Source organism: Arachis hypogaea, chromosome 20 (genome assembly GCF_003086295.3).
Source record: "Arachis hypogaea cultivar Tifrunner chromosome 20, arahy.Tifrunner.gnm2.J5K5, whole genome shotgun sequence".
NCBI lineage: Eukaryota > Viridiplantae > Streptophyta > Magnoliopsida > Fabales > Fabaceae > Arachis > Arachis hypogaea.
The window spans coordinates 143,290,834-143,309,716 of record NC_092055.1 but is presented as its reverse complement, the minus strand read 5'-3'; the positions used below and the strand labels follow the sequence as shown (position 1 = coordinate 143,309,716).

General features: G+C 33.0%; 4 protein-coding genes across 8 annotated transcripts; 3 read left to right on the top strand and 1 right to left on the bottom strand.

Moving 5' to 3' along the window:
* Positions 1–608: 608 nt before the first annotated feature.
* Positions 609–6,760, top strand: LOC112782470 (B3 domain-containing transcription factor VRN1). Of its 4 annotated transcripts, none has more exons than XM_072231691.1 (7): positions 610–1,281; positions 4,061–4,176; positions 4,472–4,946; positions 5,064–5,179; positions 5,271–5,511; positions 6,096–6,238; positions 6,347–6,760. In XM_072231691.1, exons 2-7 carry the CDS (start codon positions 4,078–4,080, stop codon positions 6,587–6,589), a joined length of 1,317 nt encoding a protein of 438 aa, XP_072087792.1. In that variant the 5' UTR covers positions 610–1,281; positions 4,061–4,077; the 3' UTR covers positions 6,590–6,760. The 4 variants fall into 4 exon arrangements, with proteins under 4 accessions (XP_072087793.1, XP_072087792.1, XP_072087794.1 ...); XM_072231693.1 differs by having other exon boundaries at positions 612–1,281; positions 4,778–4,946; XM_072231692.1 differs by lacking the exon at positions 4,061–4,176 and having other exon boundaries at positions 609–1,281.
* A 2,194-nt stretch (positions 6,761–8,954) lies between these two features.
* LOC112782618 (B3 domain-containing transcription factor VRN1) lies at positions 8,955–11,660 on the top strand. Of its 2 annotated transcripts, none has more exons than XM_025825095.3 (6): positions 8,955–9,295; positions 9,698–10,175; positions 10,376–10,485; positions 10,571–10,814; positions 10,953–11,068; positions 11,182–11,660. In XM_025825095.3, exons 1-6 carry the CDS (start codon positions 9,197–9,199, stop codon positions 11,440–11,442), a joined length of 1,308 nt encoding a protein of 435 aa, XP_025680880.1. In that variant the 5' UTR covers positions 8,955–9,196; the 3' UTR covers positions 11,443–11,660. The 2 variants fall into 2 exon arrangements, with proteins under 2 accessions (XP_025680880.1, XP_025680881.1); XM_025825096.3 differs by having other exon boundaries at positions 9,089–9,295; positions 9,701–10,175.
* A 147-nt stretch (positions 11,661–11,807) lies between these two features.
* On the top strand, positions 11,808–14,248 carry LOC112782619 (B3 domain-containing transcription factor VRN1). Its single transcript, XM_025825098.3, has 5 exons — positions 11,808–12,129; positions 12,278–12,436; positions 12,947–13,430; positions 13,624–13,739; positions 13,836–14,248. Exons 1-5 carry the CDS (start codon positions 11,950–11,952, stop codon positions 14,082–14,084), a joined length of 1,188 nt encoding a protein of 395 aa, XP_025680883.1. The 5' UTR covers positions 11,808–11,949; the 3' UTR covers positions 14,085–14,248.
* A 717-nt stretch (positions 14,249–14,965) lies between these two features.
* LOC112782617 (uncharacterized) lies at positions 14,966–18,719 on the bottom strand. Its single transcript, XM_025825094.3, has 2 exons — positions 17,878–18,719; positions 14,966–17,766 (listed from the first exon to the last, which is right to left on the bottom strand). Exons 1-2 carry the CDS (start codon positions 18,526–18,528, stop codon positions 15,349–15,351), a joined length of 3,069 nt encoding a protein of 1,022 aa, XP_025680879.1. The 5' UTR covers positions 18,529–18,719; the 3' UTR covers positions 14,966–15,348.
* Positions 18,720–18,883: the final 164 nt, after the last annotated feature.

The window sequence follows — 18,883 nt, the reverse complement described above, 5'->3', positions numbered from 1 at the left end:
ATTCTTTTAAAAAAATAAAAAATATTTTATGTTTAAATATCTTATATATAAATATTTTTTTATTTAACAATTATGTTTGAGTAAAATAATATAAAAATATTTATTTATTTATTTATTATGTTAAATTCTTTTAACTTAAAAAGATCTTTAAAATAGAAAATGATAGCTTCTAAAAAAAGATATATATATATTTTAAATTCTTTTAATATTTTTATTTTTACTACTAAAATTTTATTAGTAACACTAAAAAAAATTAATTTTTTTTCTAACAACTTAATAGTACACAAGTTCTATAAAAAAAAAGTGTTATTTTACTTAAAAGAGATTCTAAATTCCCAAACTAGCATAGTTATATTAGACACTTTAATTAACGAGAAAAATGAAGACGCTGATCACGTGAGAAACATGCTTACAAGTTACAAGCTTCCCAAGTTCCCATGTTGAAGAGTTATTGAATTTTGAGAGTATAATCCTGAAGAAAAGGACTGCATTGCATGCAAGTTATAGATGCTGTCGTGTTGCACGTCATAGATGCTTATATTAAGCCATATTTTCATTAACTGAGTTGGCAACCATTATTGATGAGAGAAGGTGAATTGAATTGCATGCCAACTTTACAAAGTAACTGAAATTACTGTCTTATCCTTGTGTTTCTTCATAAATTGTGTTCTTAGTTCTTACCAGAGTGACACAGTGCTTGTGACTCTGGCTGTGTTTCAAGATCCCAGCCAAGTTATGGTCACTGATGAGGTCATTGGAAGGATAGTCTATTTCAAGCAACTCATGTCAAATATGTGTACTTCAATTTTGGAAGTTCCATTGAATTCAAACCACATGCAAATGGCCATTTTCAAGAGAGTAATATGCAGCAAACTCTTTCCAACACTTTTCAAATAAAATCTCACCATCTTGATTAGTCCACTCTATTTTTCATTTAGTGAGATCTGGAGACTTCAGATACACTGAATTTGGAAAACCATCACCATATTTCTTACTGAATTTGTTTGGTACCTTCTGCAATGCCAATGAAACAGTTCTTGGTTAACCATTACTAACTTTTCCCTCCTTTCCTAACAGCAGCTTTGCTGATTCAGTAACTGTTCTAGTCAATTAGCTAACTAACTAACTAACTAATCAATGGAACTGTTGTCTGTGTGAGTATCAGCTACAACAACAACATCCATGGATTCCTCTACCTTCCAACAGAACCACCATTCTCCTTCAACTGTGATTCGTTTCTTCAAGATTGTTCTCACAAAAAGCCTTCAACATAAAACTCTTGTAAGTGAGAATTTTCTTCACTTTATCCTCTTTTTCTTTAATATTATTTAATTCATACCAATTTTCTTTTCCTTTGCCTCTTTCTTTCCTTGAGATTTTCCCTGAGGTAACAGAAAACACATGCAGCATAGCATGCTTATGAGTTTTGATTGTTATTATGCTTACAAACACTCGTTTACCAAGTTTCTTTTACTGTTCTTCTAATAACTTTCTGTCATTTTTCTTTACATCTCTTTTACGCTTTCATCTCCAAATCGTTTTAGAAAATTTTTTTTTTCTTCACCTTTCATCTACCACCACCTCTTCCTTAGATTTTTTGTAGGATATTTTTTCCTCAACTTTTGCTTAATGTGAAAATCCATGATGAATATCTTATGTTGTGTTGTTAAATTCTCTCTCGAAATAATTTTACAATTAATGCAAAATTTTTGGTCGACTCTCTTCAAGAAGAAGAAGTCGATTTGAGAGCTTGTTATTCCACTCCTATAAGTTATAAGAGATGTTCGTCTCCTTTTTTAAAACATGTATTTGCGATGAAGTCAAAAATTGAGAAAAAATCTAAAATAGTTTTATCTTTGGTATTGACCACTCCGAAACCATGGGCCCCGTGAATATTTCCATATCTAGTCACTTCTCTTTCAATATGGCCATTTAAATCTCCTCCTAAGAAAATTTTATCTTTCGAAGATATATCTTGGACCAAACTCTCTAGATCCTCCCAAAATTTTATCTTGTGTTATTCGCCCACTTGCGGTGCATAGACGATAATCACATGAAAAGTACCTCCTTCCACCATATCAAAGTTTGAATCCAAAAGTATCCAACTCCCTAATCTTTGCACCGACCCATTTTGTTTCTTGTAGGTACATGATGTTAACTTTCCTCCTTGTCATGGTATCTACCACCTCTATAGATTTTCCTGTTAGACTGCCTATGTTTCATGTCTCAAATCTTAACCTTCTGTCGCTCCGATTTTTACCTTTATCTTAATCTTTGTGAACTAACTTATTTATCTTGGTCCGTTCACGAAAACGCGGCAACCCTTGCTCATTTAACACTATATCCAAACACCGATGCAGTGGCTCTTACTCATTTGACATTGTACGCGAGCTATGAAGCATGGACACTTCGTTGAGTTGTTGTGTCCGCATGTCGGACACATTTCGGACACGACACTCACCGACACTCGTCCGACACGCGTGTCTGCTGTGTCCGACCGTGTCTTAATAAAAAATAAAAAATTCTTCTCCGGACACACCTAAATACCATCACGTGTCAGCGTGTCCTGTCTTATTCTTAACATATATTTTTAAAATAAATTTAGATATAGTATATATTATTATTTATTAAAATAAAAAATATTTTAAATACTTGACATAATTAAAATAAGATATTAAAAATAATTAAAATTTTTAATTTATATTTTAATATTAATAAAATATCAAAATATCATTACGATTTATCTAAAAAATACTTTATATTTTATTTGTATGTATGTCCCTGTGTCATATAAGATTTTAAAATTAGCTGTCGGCGTGTCCCGTGTCGTGTCATGTCCCGTGTCTGTGTCAATATCTATGCATCATAGTACGCGAGCCATACAGTGCGTTGCTTTGGAGTAACAACCTAATTTTAGCACAATAACATTTTTGATCCATGAGATTCAACTAAACTTTTATGTTGGCTGTCGAAAATCTAATATAACCCTTATTTTTTATTCGAATATGGGATCGCCTATGTAGGACAACTATTCCATAGGTGGAGTTTTGCGAAACTAACCTAGTTTTCTAAAAGAAATGAAATTAGTTCAGTATTTGAAATATTGGAGGCATCATTTTAATTTTTTAAGAGATAGATACTATACTTTTTTAGAAGTAATGTTATATTTTCTCAATAGATAATCTCTCTCCAATTTGTGAAGTACTATGCTTTTAAGTTTTAATACGAAGTATATTTATTACAATCAAATTTTTATCAAATTAGAAGTGATATTATCAAGTGACAATATTTTTTTTTCATATTATTTTCCTCTTAAAAAAATTTTCAACACTAGTAAATGCTTTCAAGAAATAAACTAGTATTACGGATTTTTTTTCCTTTGAAAAATCCTTTAAAATAATCCATTTTCCTCCAAACTCCCAATTCCAAAATTTTAAAACTAAAAGATATTTGTACTTATATAGTTCTAAATAATGTTCATGGTGCTGATAAAATTACCAAAAATAATGTTATATTGGATGAACTTTTATGGAAAAAATAAAATTTCAAGTGGTATATTTTTATTTTTTTTTTAAAATAAAAAATTTTTATGTTTCAATATTTCATATATAAATATTTTTTTATTTAACAATTATATTTGAGTACAATAATATAAAAATATTTTTTTTGTTTATTTATTATGTTAAATTTTTTTAAGTAAAAAAATCTAAAAAAATGTAAATAATAATTTCTAAAAAAAGATATATATTTTTTAAAATTTTTATTTTTATTACTAAAATTTTACCAATAACACTAAAAAAAAAAAAAATTATTAATTGCATGCAAGTCATAGATGGTGTCGTGTTGCACGTCATAGATACTTATATTAAGCCATATTTTCATTAACTAAGTTGGCAACAATTTATTGATGAGAGAAGGTGAATTTAATTGCATTCCAACTTTACAAAGTAACTGAAATTACGGTCTTACCCTTCTGCTTTTTCATAAATTTTGTTCTTAGTTCTTACCAGAGTTACACAGTGCTTGTGACTCTGACTGTGACTGTGATTGTGTGTGTTAGTTACAATAACAACATCCATGGCTTCCTCTACCTTCCAACACAACCACCATTCTCCTTCAGCTGTGATCAGTTTCTTCAAGATTGTTCTCACAGAAAGCCTTCAAAATGGAATTCTTGTGAGTGAGCATTTTCTTCACTTTCATATCCTCTTTTCTTAAAATATTATTTAATTCATACCAATTTTCTTTCCCTGTGATTGTCCCTGAGGTAACAGAAAACACATGCAGCATAGCATGCTTCTGAGTTTTGATTGTTATTAATTTATTATGCTTACAAACAATAGTTCTATTGATTAGTTAGTTAGTTAGTTAGTTAATTGGTTAGAACAGTTGCTGAATCAGCAAAGCTGCTGTTAGGAAAGGAGGGACAAGTTAGTTATGGTTAACCAAGAACTGTTTCATTGGCATGCAGAAGGTACCAAACAAGTTTAGTAAGAAATATGGTAATGGTTTTCCGAATCCAGTGTATCTGAAGCCTGCAGATGACACTGAATGGAAAATAGATTGGACTAATAAAGATGGTGAGATTCTGTTCGAAAAGGGTTGGAAAGAGTTTGCTGCGTATTACTCACTTGAAAATGGCCATTTGTTGTGGTTTGAGTACAACGGAACTTCTAAAATTGAAGTACAAATATTTGACATGAGTTGCCTTGAAATAGAGTATCCTTCCAATGACCTCATCAATGATGGTAACTTGGCTGGGATCTTGAATGAACAGCCGCAGCCGAAGAAAAAGGCGAAAGCAGCACCGAAGCCATCATCTCCTTCTAGAAGTAAAAGAGTGAAATTTACTGTCAAAACTATAGATGTGGAAGATAGTGAAGAAGATAGCGAATTGGATAGCCAATCCAAAGAGACACAGCTTAAGAAATTGCCATATGTGGATGGTATGTATCTAGTTTTTCTAATTTCTTTTGTTAGTTTTGTGAAATAGGGACAAAATAGGCCCTGTGCTGTTCTTAAATCCTTAATCATTTTGTGTTTTATGATACTGGTGGATTCAGATTTCTATCCTGGGACCAGTGGGTTTCAAGCTCTGAATGAAGCACAGAAATTCAAATCAGAAAATCCCTTTTTCATAGTCAAGGCAAGGCAAAGCAATGTATCAAGACCAACAGTTGTAAGTTTATGTCTTTACATATTATTATTGTGATTTCACAAATTGGGATTCTGTTTTCTGATGATAATGATGAGAATATGCTGTGTTGCAGAATTTCCAAGCTTCCTTTTTCAGAAAGTATTTTGAAAAGGAGCAGAATGTACAGATAAGGTTTCAGAAGATACTGATTCCTGCAAAGCTGCGCTGTTATCCATATAATTCTCATGCCATTATCGCTTCCGGTTGGGGACTTTTTGTTCGAACAAGTACACTACAACCTGGGGATGTTACTATTTTTGAGCTCATCGAAAGAGAAGATCCGGTGCTTGATGTTCATATTTATAGAGCCCAAGGTTAGGCACTTCGCTAGAACTTCAAGAGCTTTTAAAACTAATAGTTTGTGAAGAATGTGTCATTCACCTTTTCTAACAGTGAAGACCTGTTGTACTTATTCCTTGTTTGAGTGTACAAAAAGAAGCCTTGGAGCAATAATTGAGTTGTCTCCTTTGACCTCAAGGTCACGAGTTCAAGCTACTCGTCCGCCACTGATGTAATCATCAAGTTAGATTCCCTATTTTACACCCTTTGGGTGCGACCTTGCATTAACACTAGATGCTTGTGCTTGCAGGCTTGTGTTTTTGAATTCTGGTTCCATTTAAAATATCTTGATGATACGGTCGTGTGACGCGAATAACTTCATATGCCATTTGTCAATCAAGTGATTTTCTTTCTACTTTTGTGGCTGATGCATAGACCTTGGTGTTCTTAGGCAGTGTTTTTGAAGTTTAAGCAGAGCTAGAACTAATTTTAATACAAATAATGGTGGTTAACTTAGCTGTTATTATTTACTTCTTCTTTAGATTTAACCACATCATTTCTAATCATGTATAGGATTCATTCTAATAATATTTCTAATATTTTGTGGAGCTGGTGCTAGATTTCCAGCCTCAGGTCTCTGGGATTCAATCTCAGAAAGAAGCTAAGAAGTCCAAATGTCCAAAAGAATTCAAGAACTCCGAGTCACAAAATCCCTCTTTCGTGATCAAGATAACAGAAAGTGATCTATCAAAATCAAGGGCTGTAAGTTTATGTTCATATCCATGTAGAAACTTATATGATTGCTATTGTTATACTTCAAGAAATTGTGATTTTGTTATGACAATGATGATAAAAATAATCATGTTGTAGAGCGTGCCAGTTTCCTTCTTCAACAAGTATTTCGAAAAGAAGGAGCCGTATGTAGTGATACGATTTGATAGCAAGTTGTGGCCTGTAAAGTTGCTGTGTTATCAGGCTAATGCCTATATCTCCCGCGGTTGGCTGGCTTTCGCTCTTGACAATAATTTAAAAGCTGGAGATGTTTGTATCCTTGAGCTTGTCAATGGAAAAGATGCATTGCTCGAATGTCGTATTTATAGAGCAGATGGTTAGGTAACCTGGACTTCAGGGGCTATTTAGCCAAGAAATTTTCTGATATTGTTTAGCTCCTTTTGTTGGATCAACCTTCTACCATATCCAATTTAATTTTGTGTTTTGTTTAGTATCCTTGTTGACAATGTTGCTGTTTTGTGTGACCAATAATAAAATGGTATGTTTGGGAGATATGTACATTCCCATGGGAAGTTTTCAGTAGTGAGTAGTGACACACACAAAAACTGCACATTTTATATGTTTGTTTTAGTCATTATGATCTTAAATAAATTGCTTATCAAACTTTCTTCTAGTGCTCATGCATGGTTTATGTTATTGTAATCTGGTTCCATTCATAAGATCTGAATAATAAGAATGGAATTGTTAGTACTAAATAATTTTGCAAATTCAACCTATGATCCAGAGAGTAATATGCAAGATGCAACACACTCTTTCCAATCATTTTCAAACAGAATCTCATCATCATGCACTGAACAATTCCATTTGGTGCCATTTGTAGGTTTGAGAAACACTGGAATTGGCACATTAGCACCATATTTCCTGGCACCAAAAATTTAGTGTTAGCATCCATAATTAAACACTTAACTAATAAATAAATGAAGATGCTACTTAAATAAGAATGGAAGTGTTTACAAGCTTCTCATCTTGAAGAGATTCTTTTAGAGTATAATCATGAAGAAAAGGACTTCATTGGGTACTGAAGTCAAAGATGTGAGATTTGACTTGTAATAGTAGTAGTAGTAGTGACGTGTAAGTGGAATAGAATAGAATACTTCGATTGTTAAGGTCCAAAGTAGGGATGCACATGGTCCGATCCAATCTAAAGACCCTAGATTTAAATATTTTAAGGGCTAGTTTGGTGTGATTTTATCGGGTTTAGGATCAGTCTCAAAAGTATACCCAGGGGCGGATCTAGGTCAAAACGAATCGGTTTACCTGACCTAGAGAATTAAAAAAAAGTATATATATTTTAAATTAATTCTAATATTATGTTATATTAATTATAAATAGAAAAATTTTATAGTGGGGGCAAAAATATAATAAAATTTAGGTATAAATATATTTTTTTGGCTTCCTACAATCCCTAACATGTTAAGTATTATTCCATTATAAATTTGAATTTCATTTAAGAGTTTGTAATTGGCTAATGTGTTATTATACATATGAGATGAAATTCGAACTCTCAACACTTGCTTAAGCGGACGATGACTAAGCTGATCACTCGACCAACCTAAATTAGTTTAGATATATTTAAAATTTTAAATTATAACTATCTATATATATTGATAAAAACTAAAAATATACACGCAATCACTTATTATAGTATTTAAAATAATAAAAAGATAATTTCACACTTACAGTATAATTTTCAGAATAATAAAAATAATTGTTTATAATAGCTTTCGTTTTATTTTTAACATGATAATATTATTTTTTTTTATATATGTTCTTAAAAAATTATTTTATTTTTTATTATCTCATATTTAAGTATTTAACTGTTAGGTCTATTTATTATAGTCTTTATAGTATAAATAAATTTTTTTAACCAAAGTAATTATTATAATCAAGATTATTTTAATAATAAATATTAATACAATATATTAATATATAGATAATATATTTTTATCTTAAATAATTTTTTAAAAAATTACTAATAATTTAAGTTGTATTTAATTAAAAAATTAAGTTTTAATTTAATTATTGACTAATTAACTAATATAATAAAATTAATTATCACTATTTTTTGAATTTATTTATTTATTTTTTATTATTATATTAAGTTTAACAAAAAAAATATAACATAAAACAGAAAAAATCATTTATATTTTATTTTGGGATAAATATAATATCAAATGGGCAAAATATATATATATATATAAGTATTATTATTTTTTTTAAAAATTTTGTGGGGCAAATGTTCCCTCTGTATTGCATGTAGGTCCTTCTCTAATTATAAATTTATTGTTTTATTTTTAATAATACCTATTAAATTAGAAAATAGGTTAAAAAACATTAAAATAAAATTTATAGATAAATTTAAATTTAAATATGAATATTAATTTTTTGGTAATATTTTTTTTTTATAAATAAGTGCGTCATAAATAAGTTTTTTATCAATAAATTATTTTATAAATTATTGTTAAAACTTTAAAGATTCGATTTTCATTCGGTTTAAATCTAGTATAATTGTAGCTCGAAAATATTTAAATTTCATTAAATATAGAACTAGATTAAACTCTAAAAAATAGATCTGATACATATTTACGGCGGACAAATCCAGTTTTACCGACCTATGTACATTTTCATCTTACCAAAGGTTAACATGCCAATTTCTATATAATAATATATTCCTTGAAATTTGAATATGTCACATGAATTTTTATTGAAAAATGTTGTAACTCTCTCTGCTAAAGGTTCTGTAAATAGGTGAGGTTCAATGTCATCAATTATTGCGTACCATCTCTACATGTTACTTAAATTACGATCTCACCCTTAGAAAATAAGCATTTTCATCCTTTTTTTTTTTTGGGGTATTCTTCACATGTTGTCTTCTTACCTGAGAGACACAGTGTCTATGAGTGAGTGTGTAATCAACAACTTCTTTCCATGGCTTCAACTAGCTTCCAACCAAAGAGCAAGTCTCCTTCCACTGTGATCAGCTTCTTCAAGATTATTCACAGGAAAAGTCTCCAAGCTGGAACTCTTGTAAGCATTTTCATCACCTCTACCTCTTATCTTTCACTTTCTCTTTGTCTCTTTGTGATTTTCCCCTGTGGGGTAACAGAAGCACACACTGCAGGGTTCCTCAGCAGCATAGCATGCTCCTCAAACATTCATGCATTTGAGTTCTGATTCTTATTATGCTTCTTAACAACAGTTTCATTGGCTAGTTAGTTAGTTAGTTAGAGCAGTAACTGAATAAGCAAAGCTGCTGCTAGGAAAAGAGGGAAACTTGTTAGAAAAATTCTTAGAAGGTTGTTAGGAGGTTGATTGACACAAATAGAGTGGGAGGAATCAGTTTCTGTTTGTATAATCATTATTTTCTGTTATGATTGTGAGTTTTGATAATTATGCTTATTATTAGTAACAGTTTCATTGGCATTGCAGAAGATACCAAGAAAGTTCAGTAGGATATATGGTAGTAGTGTGCCGAATCCAGTGTATCTTAAGCTTCCAGATGGCACTCAATGGAAAATAGATTGGACTAATCATGATGGTGAGATTATATTTAAAAATGGTTGGAAAGAGTTTGCTGCATATTACTCTCTAGATCAAGGGCACTTGTTGTGGTTTGACTATAAAAAAACTTCTCTTTTTGAGGTACACATATTTGACACGAGTTGCCTTGAAATAAACTATCCTCCCAATGATCACACTGATGATGATTGTGTTGAGATTTTAAATAAGCCCCCATCACCACTCCGGGGGGATCTAAGGAAGCGGTCGGTAGCACCATTATCGACTCCTTCTAAAACGAAACGATTGAGAAGTGCTACAAAATCTAGAGATGTTGAAAGAGGTAGCCAATCTAAGGATACAAGCCTTGAAATGCCAGTATTTTCATCTCCCCGGCAAGATTTCCTTGGTATGTTATTTTTTAATGATTGGATGATCCTTTTATTTTGTGTTGCAACTGAGTTCTTGATTTTATTTGTTTAATTTTGGGAAATAGAGATCAAATAGGGTCTAAGCAGTTCCAAAACCAATATATATAGCTTGTATCTGACTTGTTCCTTGAGTAAGATCTGTTCTAATCATTTTCTTATTTTATGATATTGGTTTCAGATTTCTCTCCTGGGACCAGTGGGTTTCAGGCTCTGAAAGAAGCTGAGAAGTTCAGCTCTGAAAATCCCTTTTGCATTGTCAAGATAAGGCAAGCTATACGTTCAAACCGTGTAAGTTAATGTTGTTACATATTGTTATTTCACAAATTGTGATTCTGTTCTGACAATAATGATGAAAAAATATGTTGTGATGCAGAATTTTCCAGCTTCCTTTTTCATAAAATACTTTAAAAATGAGGAGCAGAAAGTAAAGATAAGCTTTGAGGGGAAGTTGTTTCCTGCAAAGTTGCGCTATTATCGACAAAATTCTACTGCCTTTATCTCTTCTGGATGGCTCCAATTTGCTCAAGCAAGTAAATTACAACCTGGGGATGTTACTGTGTTTGAGCTCGTCGATAGAGATGATCCGGTGTTTGAAACTCATATTTATAGAGCCAAAGGTTAGACAATCCACTTGAGCTTCAAGAACTCTTAAAACTGATAGTTATATGAAGAACGTTTCACTCCTTTATTTGCAACTTACTCATAACAACTTTCTTTCTTATGATGTTTCAAATGTGTTATTAAATCGGAGCCAGCTTTCAAGTCTTCGTCCTGTGGCTTTCAATCTCTGAAAGCAGCTCGGAATTTCAAGTCAGAAAATCCCTCTTTCATGGTCAAGATCACACAAACAAACCTACCAAGAACAAATGCTGTAAGTTTATGCTTTTACATTCATCTGTTTGTAAACTTATAAGTTGCTATTGTTATACTTGCACTAATTGTGGTTCTGTTCTGATGATGATGATGAAAATATTTGTGATCCAGGCCATACCAGTTCCCTTCTTCACAAAGTATTTTGCAAAGAAGAAGCCGAATATACAGATAAAGTTGAGAAACAAGTTGTTGCCAGCAAAGTTGCTCTATTATCCATCATCTTCTGCTGCCTATATCTCTGCCGGTTGGCAAGCTTTTGTTGGTGCCAGTAATTTAAAGGCTGGAGATGTTTGTGTCTTTGAGCTTGTCAATGAAAAAGATCGAGTGCTCGATGTTCATATTTATAGAGCCGGTCGTTTGTTAAGCTTTTAGAACTTCAGGACTTCTTTAACTAAGTTGTTTTGTGAAAATGTTTGTTTCTCTTTTGTAAAATCAAACTTCTACCTTATCCAATCCTTATTTGTGTGTACCAATGATGTATCCCTAGGGTTAAAAGTTTCAGTGTTGTTTCATGTTTTATCACCTTGTTGACATTATTGCAGGTTATGAATCTAATCCATGAAAATGCAACTCATTTCTTTCCAATCAAACACCCCATGAGATATATGCATGTAAGCATATTCCCATGGGAAGGTTTCAGTAGTGACTCATGTAGATTATGTATTTCTATAAGTAATTTTTGTTCTTATATAATTTGCTTATAACACATTCTTATGTTCTGAGATCTTGAATTTTATTCTCCATTGTTGTCATTGAATGGATGTTTAATGTGATTGTTTGCTGTATGCTGAAAACAGAAAAATTGTTTTATGCAATTAAATATTGCTCTGGCAAATGATGCTAGGTGGTTTTCATCACTACAGGATTTGAATGTGAAAAATGCAAAATCAGAAGAAAAGTTTTCCAAAATGGATTGTTAAATGCTGCTTCTTGTGTCCGTGCATTTATTTGATCAAGAGATTAGAGAAATTCAGTTTATTAATATCAACTAACCAACAAAAGATAAAAGCTGCATCAACAGCTTCAACTTACACCGGGCCCACTAAAGACAAATGTCAGGTAAATAAGGCATACATGTGACATCTTCAAGTGAAGACAGTTTTGGACATCTTTACTGTAGCATGCACCTTATGTTTTAAAGTAGAAGTGGTCATACTAAATAGCATTATTATATGTTTTAACCCTTTCCTTTCTCCAATGGTTTCAGTGTCCACTTAAAAAGTGTAGCAGACACAATAATTCTTACTTGTGTCAAAAAATAACCATGGCTTCATGTAGCTACCAACCAAACAAGCATTCTCCTCCAAAAACTTTGATCCGTTTCTTTAAGATTATTCTCAGACAAAGCCTTCAAGATGGAAATCTTGTAAGCTGCTTCTTTCATTCACCTGCTCTTCTCACTCTTTCTTCAGTTTTAGTTAGTGCATACAAAATCTGCATCTCTCTCTCTTAATGTTGTAACTGAACCACACACATGCATGCATGCTTTTTCTTTTCTTTTCTTTTTCCTGAACATTTTGTATGATGCACAAGCACTACTTGGATCAGAATTCTTGGTCTTGATCAGCATTAGGAAATATCAAGAGTCATATGAAAACCATGGAAGATGATTTTTTGCTGATTATGAAAAAAATAAAGTGAATAGCACAAGTGCTGAAGTGCAATGCAATACATAATTTTATACACTATAATGTTTGTGACTAATTAGTAGTTTTAGTTAACATCTAACTAACTTGAAAAAATATAACTGATTCTTAATCTCAGTTACATAGTGTGACATAGATAGAGGGAGATGTGTCATCACTCTTTAGTTTCCTTTTATGCTTATGAGTTTTGATTATTATAATTACTAACATCAGGTTCATTTGCACTGCAGAAGATACCAAACAAGTTCACTAGCAAATATGGTGGTGGTGTGAAAAATCCAGTGTATCTGAAGCCTCCAGATGGCACTCAATGGAAAGTACAATGGACTCAGCATGATGGTGACATTTTATTTGAAAAGGGTTGGAAAGAATTTGCTGCATATTACTCTCTGGATCATGGTCACTTGTTGCGATTTGAGTTCAATGGAACTTCTTGTTTTGAGGTACACATATTTGACATGAGTGGCCTTGAAATACACTATCCTTTCAATAACCGGATCGACAATGATTCGGTTGAGACTTTGAATGAGCTACCACCACAATGTTGGGGAAGAGAGCAGAAAAGATTGAAAACACCATTATCATTATCATTGCCTTTTACAAGTAAGCAATTGAGAATTGCCACAGAAACTAGAGATGTGGAAGGAGGTAGTCAACCTGAAGAGAAAAACATTGAGATGCCAATAATTCCATCTGTCATTCATCGTTCGGATGGTATGCTTCTTTTATGATCGAATCGTTGTACTTTTTGTTGATTCAACTGATCTTTTTTTGTGGCAAAATGCATAGAGATTGTTGTTCATAGTCAGCATGTTTTGAATTTAATGGCTAAATGCATAGAGATCTTACTCTGAAGGTAAGATTCTTTCTAATTGTTTTTCAAATCCTTTTATGGTATTGGAGCCAGTTTTTGAGCCTGGGACCTGTGGTTTTCGATGCCTGGAAGAAGCTCAGAAGTTCAACTCAGAAAATCCCTCTTTCATGATCAAGCTAGGGAAGAGTAATCTACAGAGATCAAGGGCTGTAAGTTTAAGCTTATACATTTATCCATAAGGAAACTTAAATATCATGCAAGCTTCTATGTGGTATTGTTACATAATGTTATATATTATCATGCAGAATTTTAAAGCTTCCTTCTACATAAAGTATTTTGAAAACAAGGAGCAGAATGTAGAGATACGGTACGAAGGCAAGCTGTGGCCTGCAAAGTTGCTCTGTTATCCCGCAGCAGCAGCTGCCTATATCTCGAATGGTTGGCGGCCTTTTAGTCTTGAGAATGATTTAAAAGTTGGAGATGTTTGTGTCTTTGAGCTCATCAGTGGAGAAAACCCAGTGCTTGATGCTCATATTTATAGAGCCAATGGTTAAGCAATCCATTAGAACTTCAGGAGCTCTTAAACCAAGTAATTTGGTAAATATGTAGCACTTATTTTGTAAAATTGAAAATCTACTATGGACAATCTCTCTTGTAAATATTATCTCTTATTTTATCATCTTAGTGAAGATGTAGCTCTTATTTTTCCCGGACCAAATACACCTTGAGAAATATGCATATTCTCATACACTGATACACAGTTTTTAATAGTCTTATAAAAGCTGCAATGTAGCATGTGTATCATTTAGTAGTTGTCATGCTAGTTTCCTCTTATTTTTTTTTTCTCATTACACACTTTTGCATTTTTCATAATGGTTTTATGTTCTTGAAATCTGTTTTATTGATCATATCTTGAATCTTTTATCTTTTTTACCCCCCTCCCCCATGGTTTATATTTTAGCATTGTTGTTCCACTAACTGATTGTGATGAACTGAGAAAGAGGTCTCATTGCTTCTTTGTTATGTTCAAGCAAGTTAATGTTTTAATCGAATCAAATAATTTACTATCATCAAGACTAAACTATGCAAAATGCTATAGTATATTGCTAAAGAATTGAAATTTTTTCATATTATTATTTTTTTACATGATATATAAGACCTTTTGGCCACATATACTTTTCCACAAGCATAAGGAATTACTAGTCTTATTCGATTAGATCATTAGGTGTGTGTTCCCTTGCACATTATTTGTTATAGAATGAATGCTAACAAAACTGAATCAATAGCCTCTGCCCTCTGTAACCAGGAAGTATATTGAACCAGAAATGAAGTGTATAGTTACATAACAGTTGTGGTATGGTTACTGCTGCATTGAATCAAGGTTCAGAGAAAATGAAATTAAAAGGAATTTAAGAAAAGTGGTGCATCAAAAGAGGTGAATTGCAGAAGGGAGCTATAAACTCAACTTCAATTTATAACTTTGTTAGATATGTTGTTCTGTTTTATGCAGAGGTTCTTCAGGAGATTAAACATCAAATGACAATCTCTATTACAAATTCATGCATACACATACATTCATACATGCATCAAACATCATTCACTTTCCTTAATTTATTTCCACCTTTGATTCTTCAAAATAAAAATAAAAACACACACATGAATACATGATCAAGCAACAACACGGCTTCTCATCATCATCCACTTCTTCAATTTTGCCATTCTTATTGTAGTTGTGACATAGATCGTGTCGGCTAAATCTTCCACCCATCTGAAGTAAGCGTGCCTCCAAGTTTTATTAAACCACAAAGTCCCAATAACTCACCAATACCCAGTTGCAAAGCCAATTGCAATAACAAAGTAAAACAACCACTTTTCCAACCTATCTGCTTTGCTGTCTTCATCTTTTTTTTGTTTGGTCGGTCTGTCTTCATCTTCAAATTCATTGCTCCCAGGAACTTGATGTGGACCACATTCGTTGGGTAGAGGAGATCCACAAAGATATGGGTTTCCAGCATAACTTGATGAATCATAAGTTAAAAACTGGTTATATGTGGGAATTGGTCCAGAGAAGTTATTGTATGACAAGTTTAAATGAGTTAGTAATGTTAAAGCTATCATGCTGCTTGGAATTGTACCGGAGAGTTGGTTACTTGAAATATCAAAGGATTCAAGTGATGTCATATCCCGTATCATGTAAGGGATCTTTCCGATCAAATGATTGTTTGATAGATTCAAGCTATGCAAACCATTGAGCAATGTTATTCCTTTTGGAATGGAGCCAACCAAATTATTCTGGGACAAATCCATGATGACTACAAGCTTTCTTATGCAGTCAAGTTCTCTTCCTTTCATGGCTTCTATAACATCCCTAGCTTCCCAACCCCATTCAAATACTTGTACAAAGTGGGATTGAGAAGTAGGAGACAAAGTGGAAGCCTCAAGAGTCATTCCTCGAAGATTGCCTATGCACCAAGGTATTGAACCATTTAAATTGTTGCGAGAAAGGTCCAAGATTTTAAGTGATGATAGTTCACATATCTGTGAAGGAATGCTACCACTCAGCATGTTTTGCTGCAATCTTAGAATTTGTAGTGAAGAAAATGTGTTAGCACTCCATGATGGGATGGTGCCAGAAAGTTGATTCTCTCCGAGATCCATAATCAATAAATGTGGCAAATTTGTCATAGATGCTAGAAACTCTCCATGAAGACTGTTATCGTTCAAATGCAACCATCTTAGAGAGGAAAGATTCCCAAATGAACTTGGAACAGCCCCTGAGAGTTTGTTGGATGACAAATTTATTTCTTCCCATACTTTGTTATCTTTCCAACAATTGGGGATTTTACCAGATAGTCTGTTCTTTGAAAGGTCAAGGATATGCAAATCAACTTGGCACAATGATTTTGGAATTGAACCATTTATGAGATTATTTCCAAGAATCAAGTCCCCCAAAGAGGGCATTATATGACCAATATGTTCAGGAAGTGAGCCACTTATATGATTATGGGAGAGATTCAAATACACCATTTCTGGGATAAACAAAGGCCAACTTTCTTCCCCTGTAATGGGTCCATTCAAATTGTTTGAAGATAGATCCAAGTATGATAGAACCCCAAGTTTTTGAAAATCAATACAAATTCTCCCATCTATTTTATTCCTTGAAAGATCGAGCCAATTAAGATTTACAAGTTCGTTAAGACTTGTAGGTATGATTCCTTTTAAATAATTATTTGACAAATCAAGGTTAGTTAGATTTATTAGTTGACCAAGACTCCAAGGAATGGATCCCATTAGATAATTATTTGAGACATTAAGAACTTGTAAATTTACAAGTTTTCCAAGATTTTCAGGAATAATTCCCTCTAAATAATTATTTGAGACATCAAGAACTTGTAAATTTACAAGTTGTCCCATGAAATTAGGAAGGTCCCCTTCTAATTTATTTTTGGACAAATATAAATTCTTCAAATTCAGTAATTTTCCAAAAGAAGAGGGAATGGGACCATAGAAAAAATTATCTTGGAGATAGAGATTGCCTAGATTTTCAAGTTGTCCTAACCAAGATGGCAAATAATCATTAAAGTTATTTTCACTCAAGTCAAGATCCTCCAAATCATGTCTAATGCAGGTAGACAAATCATTGTTTCCAATGGATTCTGTTAGGAGGTTGCTTCCTCCTATATATAACCTTTTCAGGTGACACATATTTTTTAAAATGGATGAAATGGAACATTCCATAGATGTTAATTTATTACTTGAAAGACTGAGATAGACAAGTTTCTTTAACTCAACAAACCAAGATGGAACTGAAGTGAAAAAGTTGTGAGAAAGGTCAAGGAACTCAATGCTAGTCATATTTTGTAAAGCATCCGGAATTGTACCATGGAAGCTATTAGATGAAAGAAAAAGATGCTTGAGTTTTTCAAACTTGTGAAACCAGGATGGAAGAGAATCAAAATTATTCTCAGAAAGGTTTAATAATTCAATAGAAGTTGCATTTTGAAAAGCATTTGGAATTGGACCATGAAGCCCACACCCTGAAAGATCAAGATACTCAAGTTTTTTAAAGTTGCCAAACCAAGGTGGAATTGAAGTAAGATTGTTCCCACCAAAATCAAGATGCACAAGAGATGTCATGTTTTGTAAAGCATCCAAATTTGACACACTAAGTCCATTGTAGGCAAGACTTAGGAATTGAAGTTTAGGAGCACTGATGGTGAGATTAATAATATTAACCTGAGGGAGGAAGAACAAGAAGCAGCTTTGTCAAGTCCACAAATTATTAACCATCCAAGTAATAAGTTAGGACAACAGATAGAGATAACGGAATCATGTTTAATGAAATACCTGAAATGTTTCGTAATAAGCCTGGTTCATGTCGAGATGCTCCAGCAATGACAGTTGAGAAATCCAATTGATGTTGCTGGCTGGTGAAAATTCATTCCAACTCAGATCAAGAAACTGGAGGTTGGTAAGATTTCCAAGATTGCTGGGTATTTTTCCGCCAAAACCAGCATCAGAGAGGGACAAATAGCTCAGGCGCTGCATAGAACCAATGAACATGGGTATGTGACTCTGATGGAAATAAATTCCACTCAAGTCCAAATGAGTCAAGTATTCCAATTCCAGCAGCGATGAATTAACAATCCGAGCTTCTAAATATTGATTATGGTCTAAAAGGCCACAGTCGTAGTCGTCACTCATGGATCTCAAGCATTTCACAGAAGGAGAGGCGAGATCAAGCATGACAACGTGACCGGTAACATTGTCACAGCCGATCCCTTTCCATCGGCAGCAGTCATGGCCATGCCATGAGGAAAGCATGTTTGATGAATCATTCAAAGATGCTTTGAACTTCACAAGAGCTTGCCTCTCTCTTTCAAGACATGGAGAGTGGAGGAGAGTACTTGAATTTGCACAAATGCCTGCAATTTCAGCCATTACCATCACAAGTACCAATACTGCGCATGCAGTAACATTTTGGTATCTAATTCTCATTTTCAGTGGAATATAAATAGATATTATTGATGATATCTGATTTGGTAGTGCCTTTCACTCCACTCACTCAATCACATTATATATACATAGTGATCATGAACAAGTCATGAATCATGGTTACTTTCTCGGAAGAAGCATAATGGAATAATAATGAACCCAAATTTTACGTTCAAAGACCAAGACTCTTGCGTGTGGGGTGAAGTCTTAGTCTCCGGTGACAAATACGTCTCGAGAAAATGTATACGAATCTGAGATGGATGCCACTCTTTCTTTTTTTTCTCTGCATGACCCATTCATTAATTGACCCAATATCACAGGGGAGTGCTAGGTAAACAATAACCATTTTGAACAATAT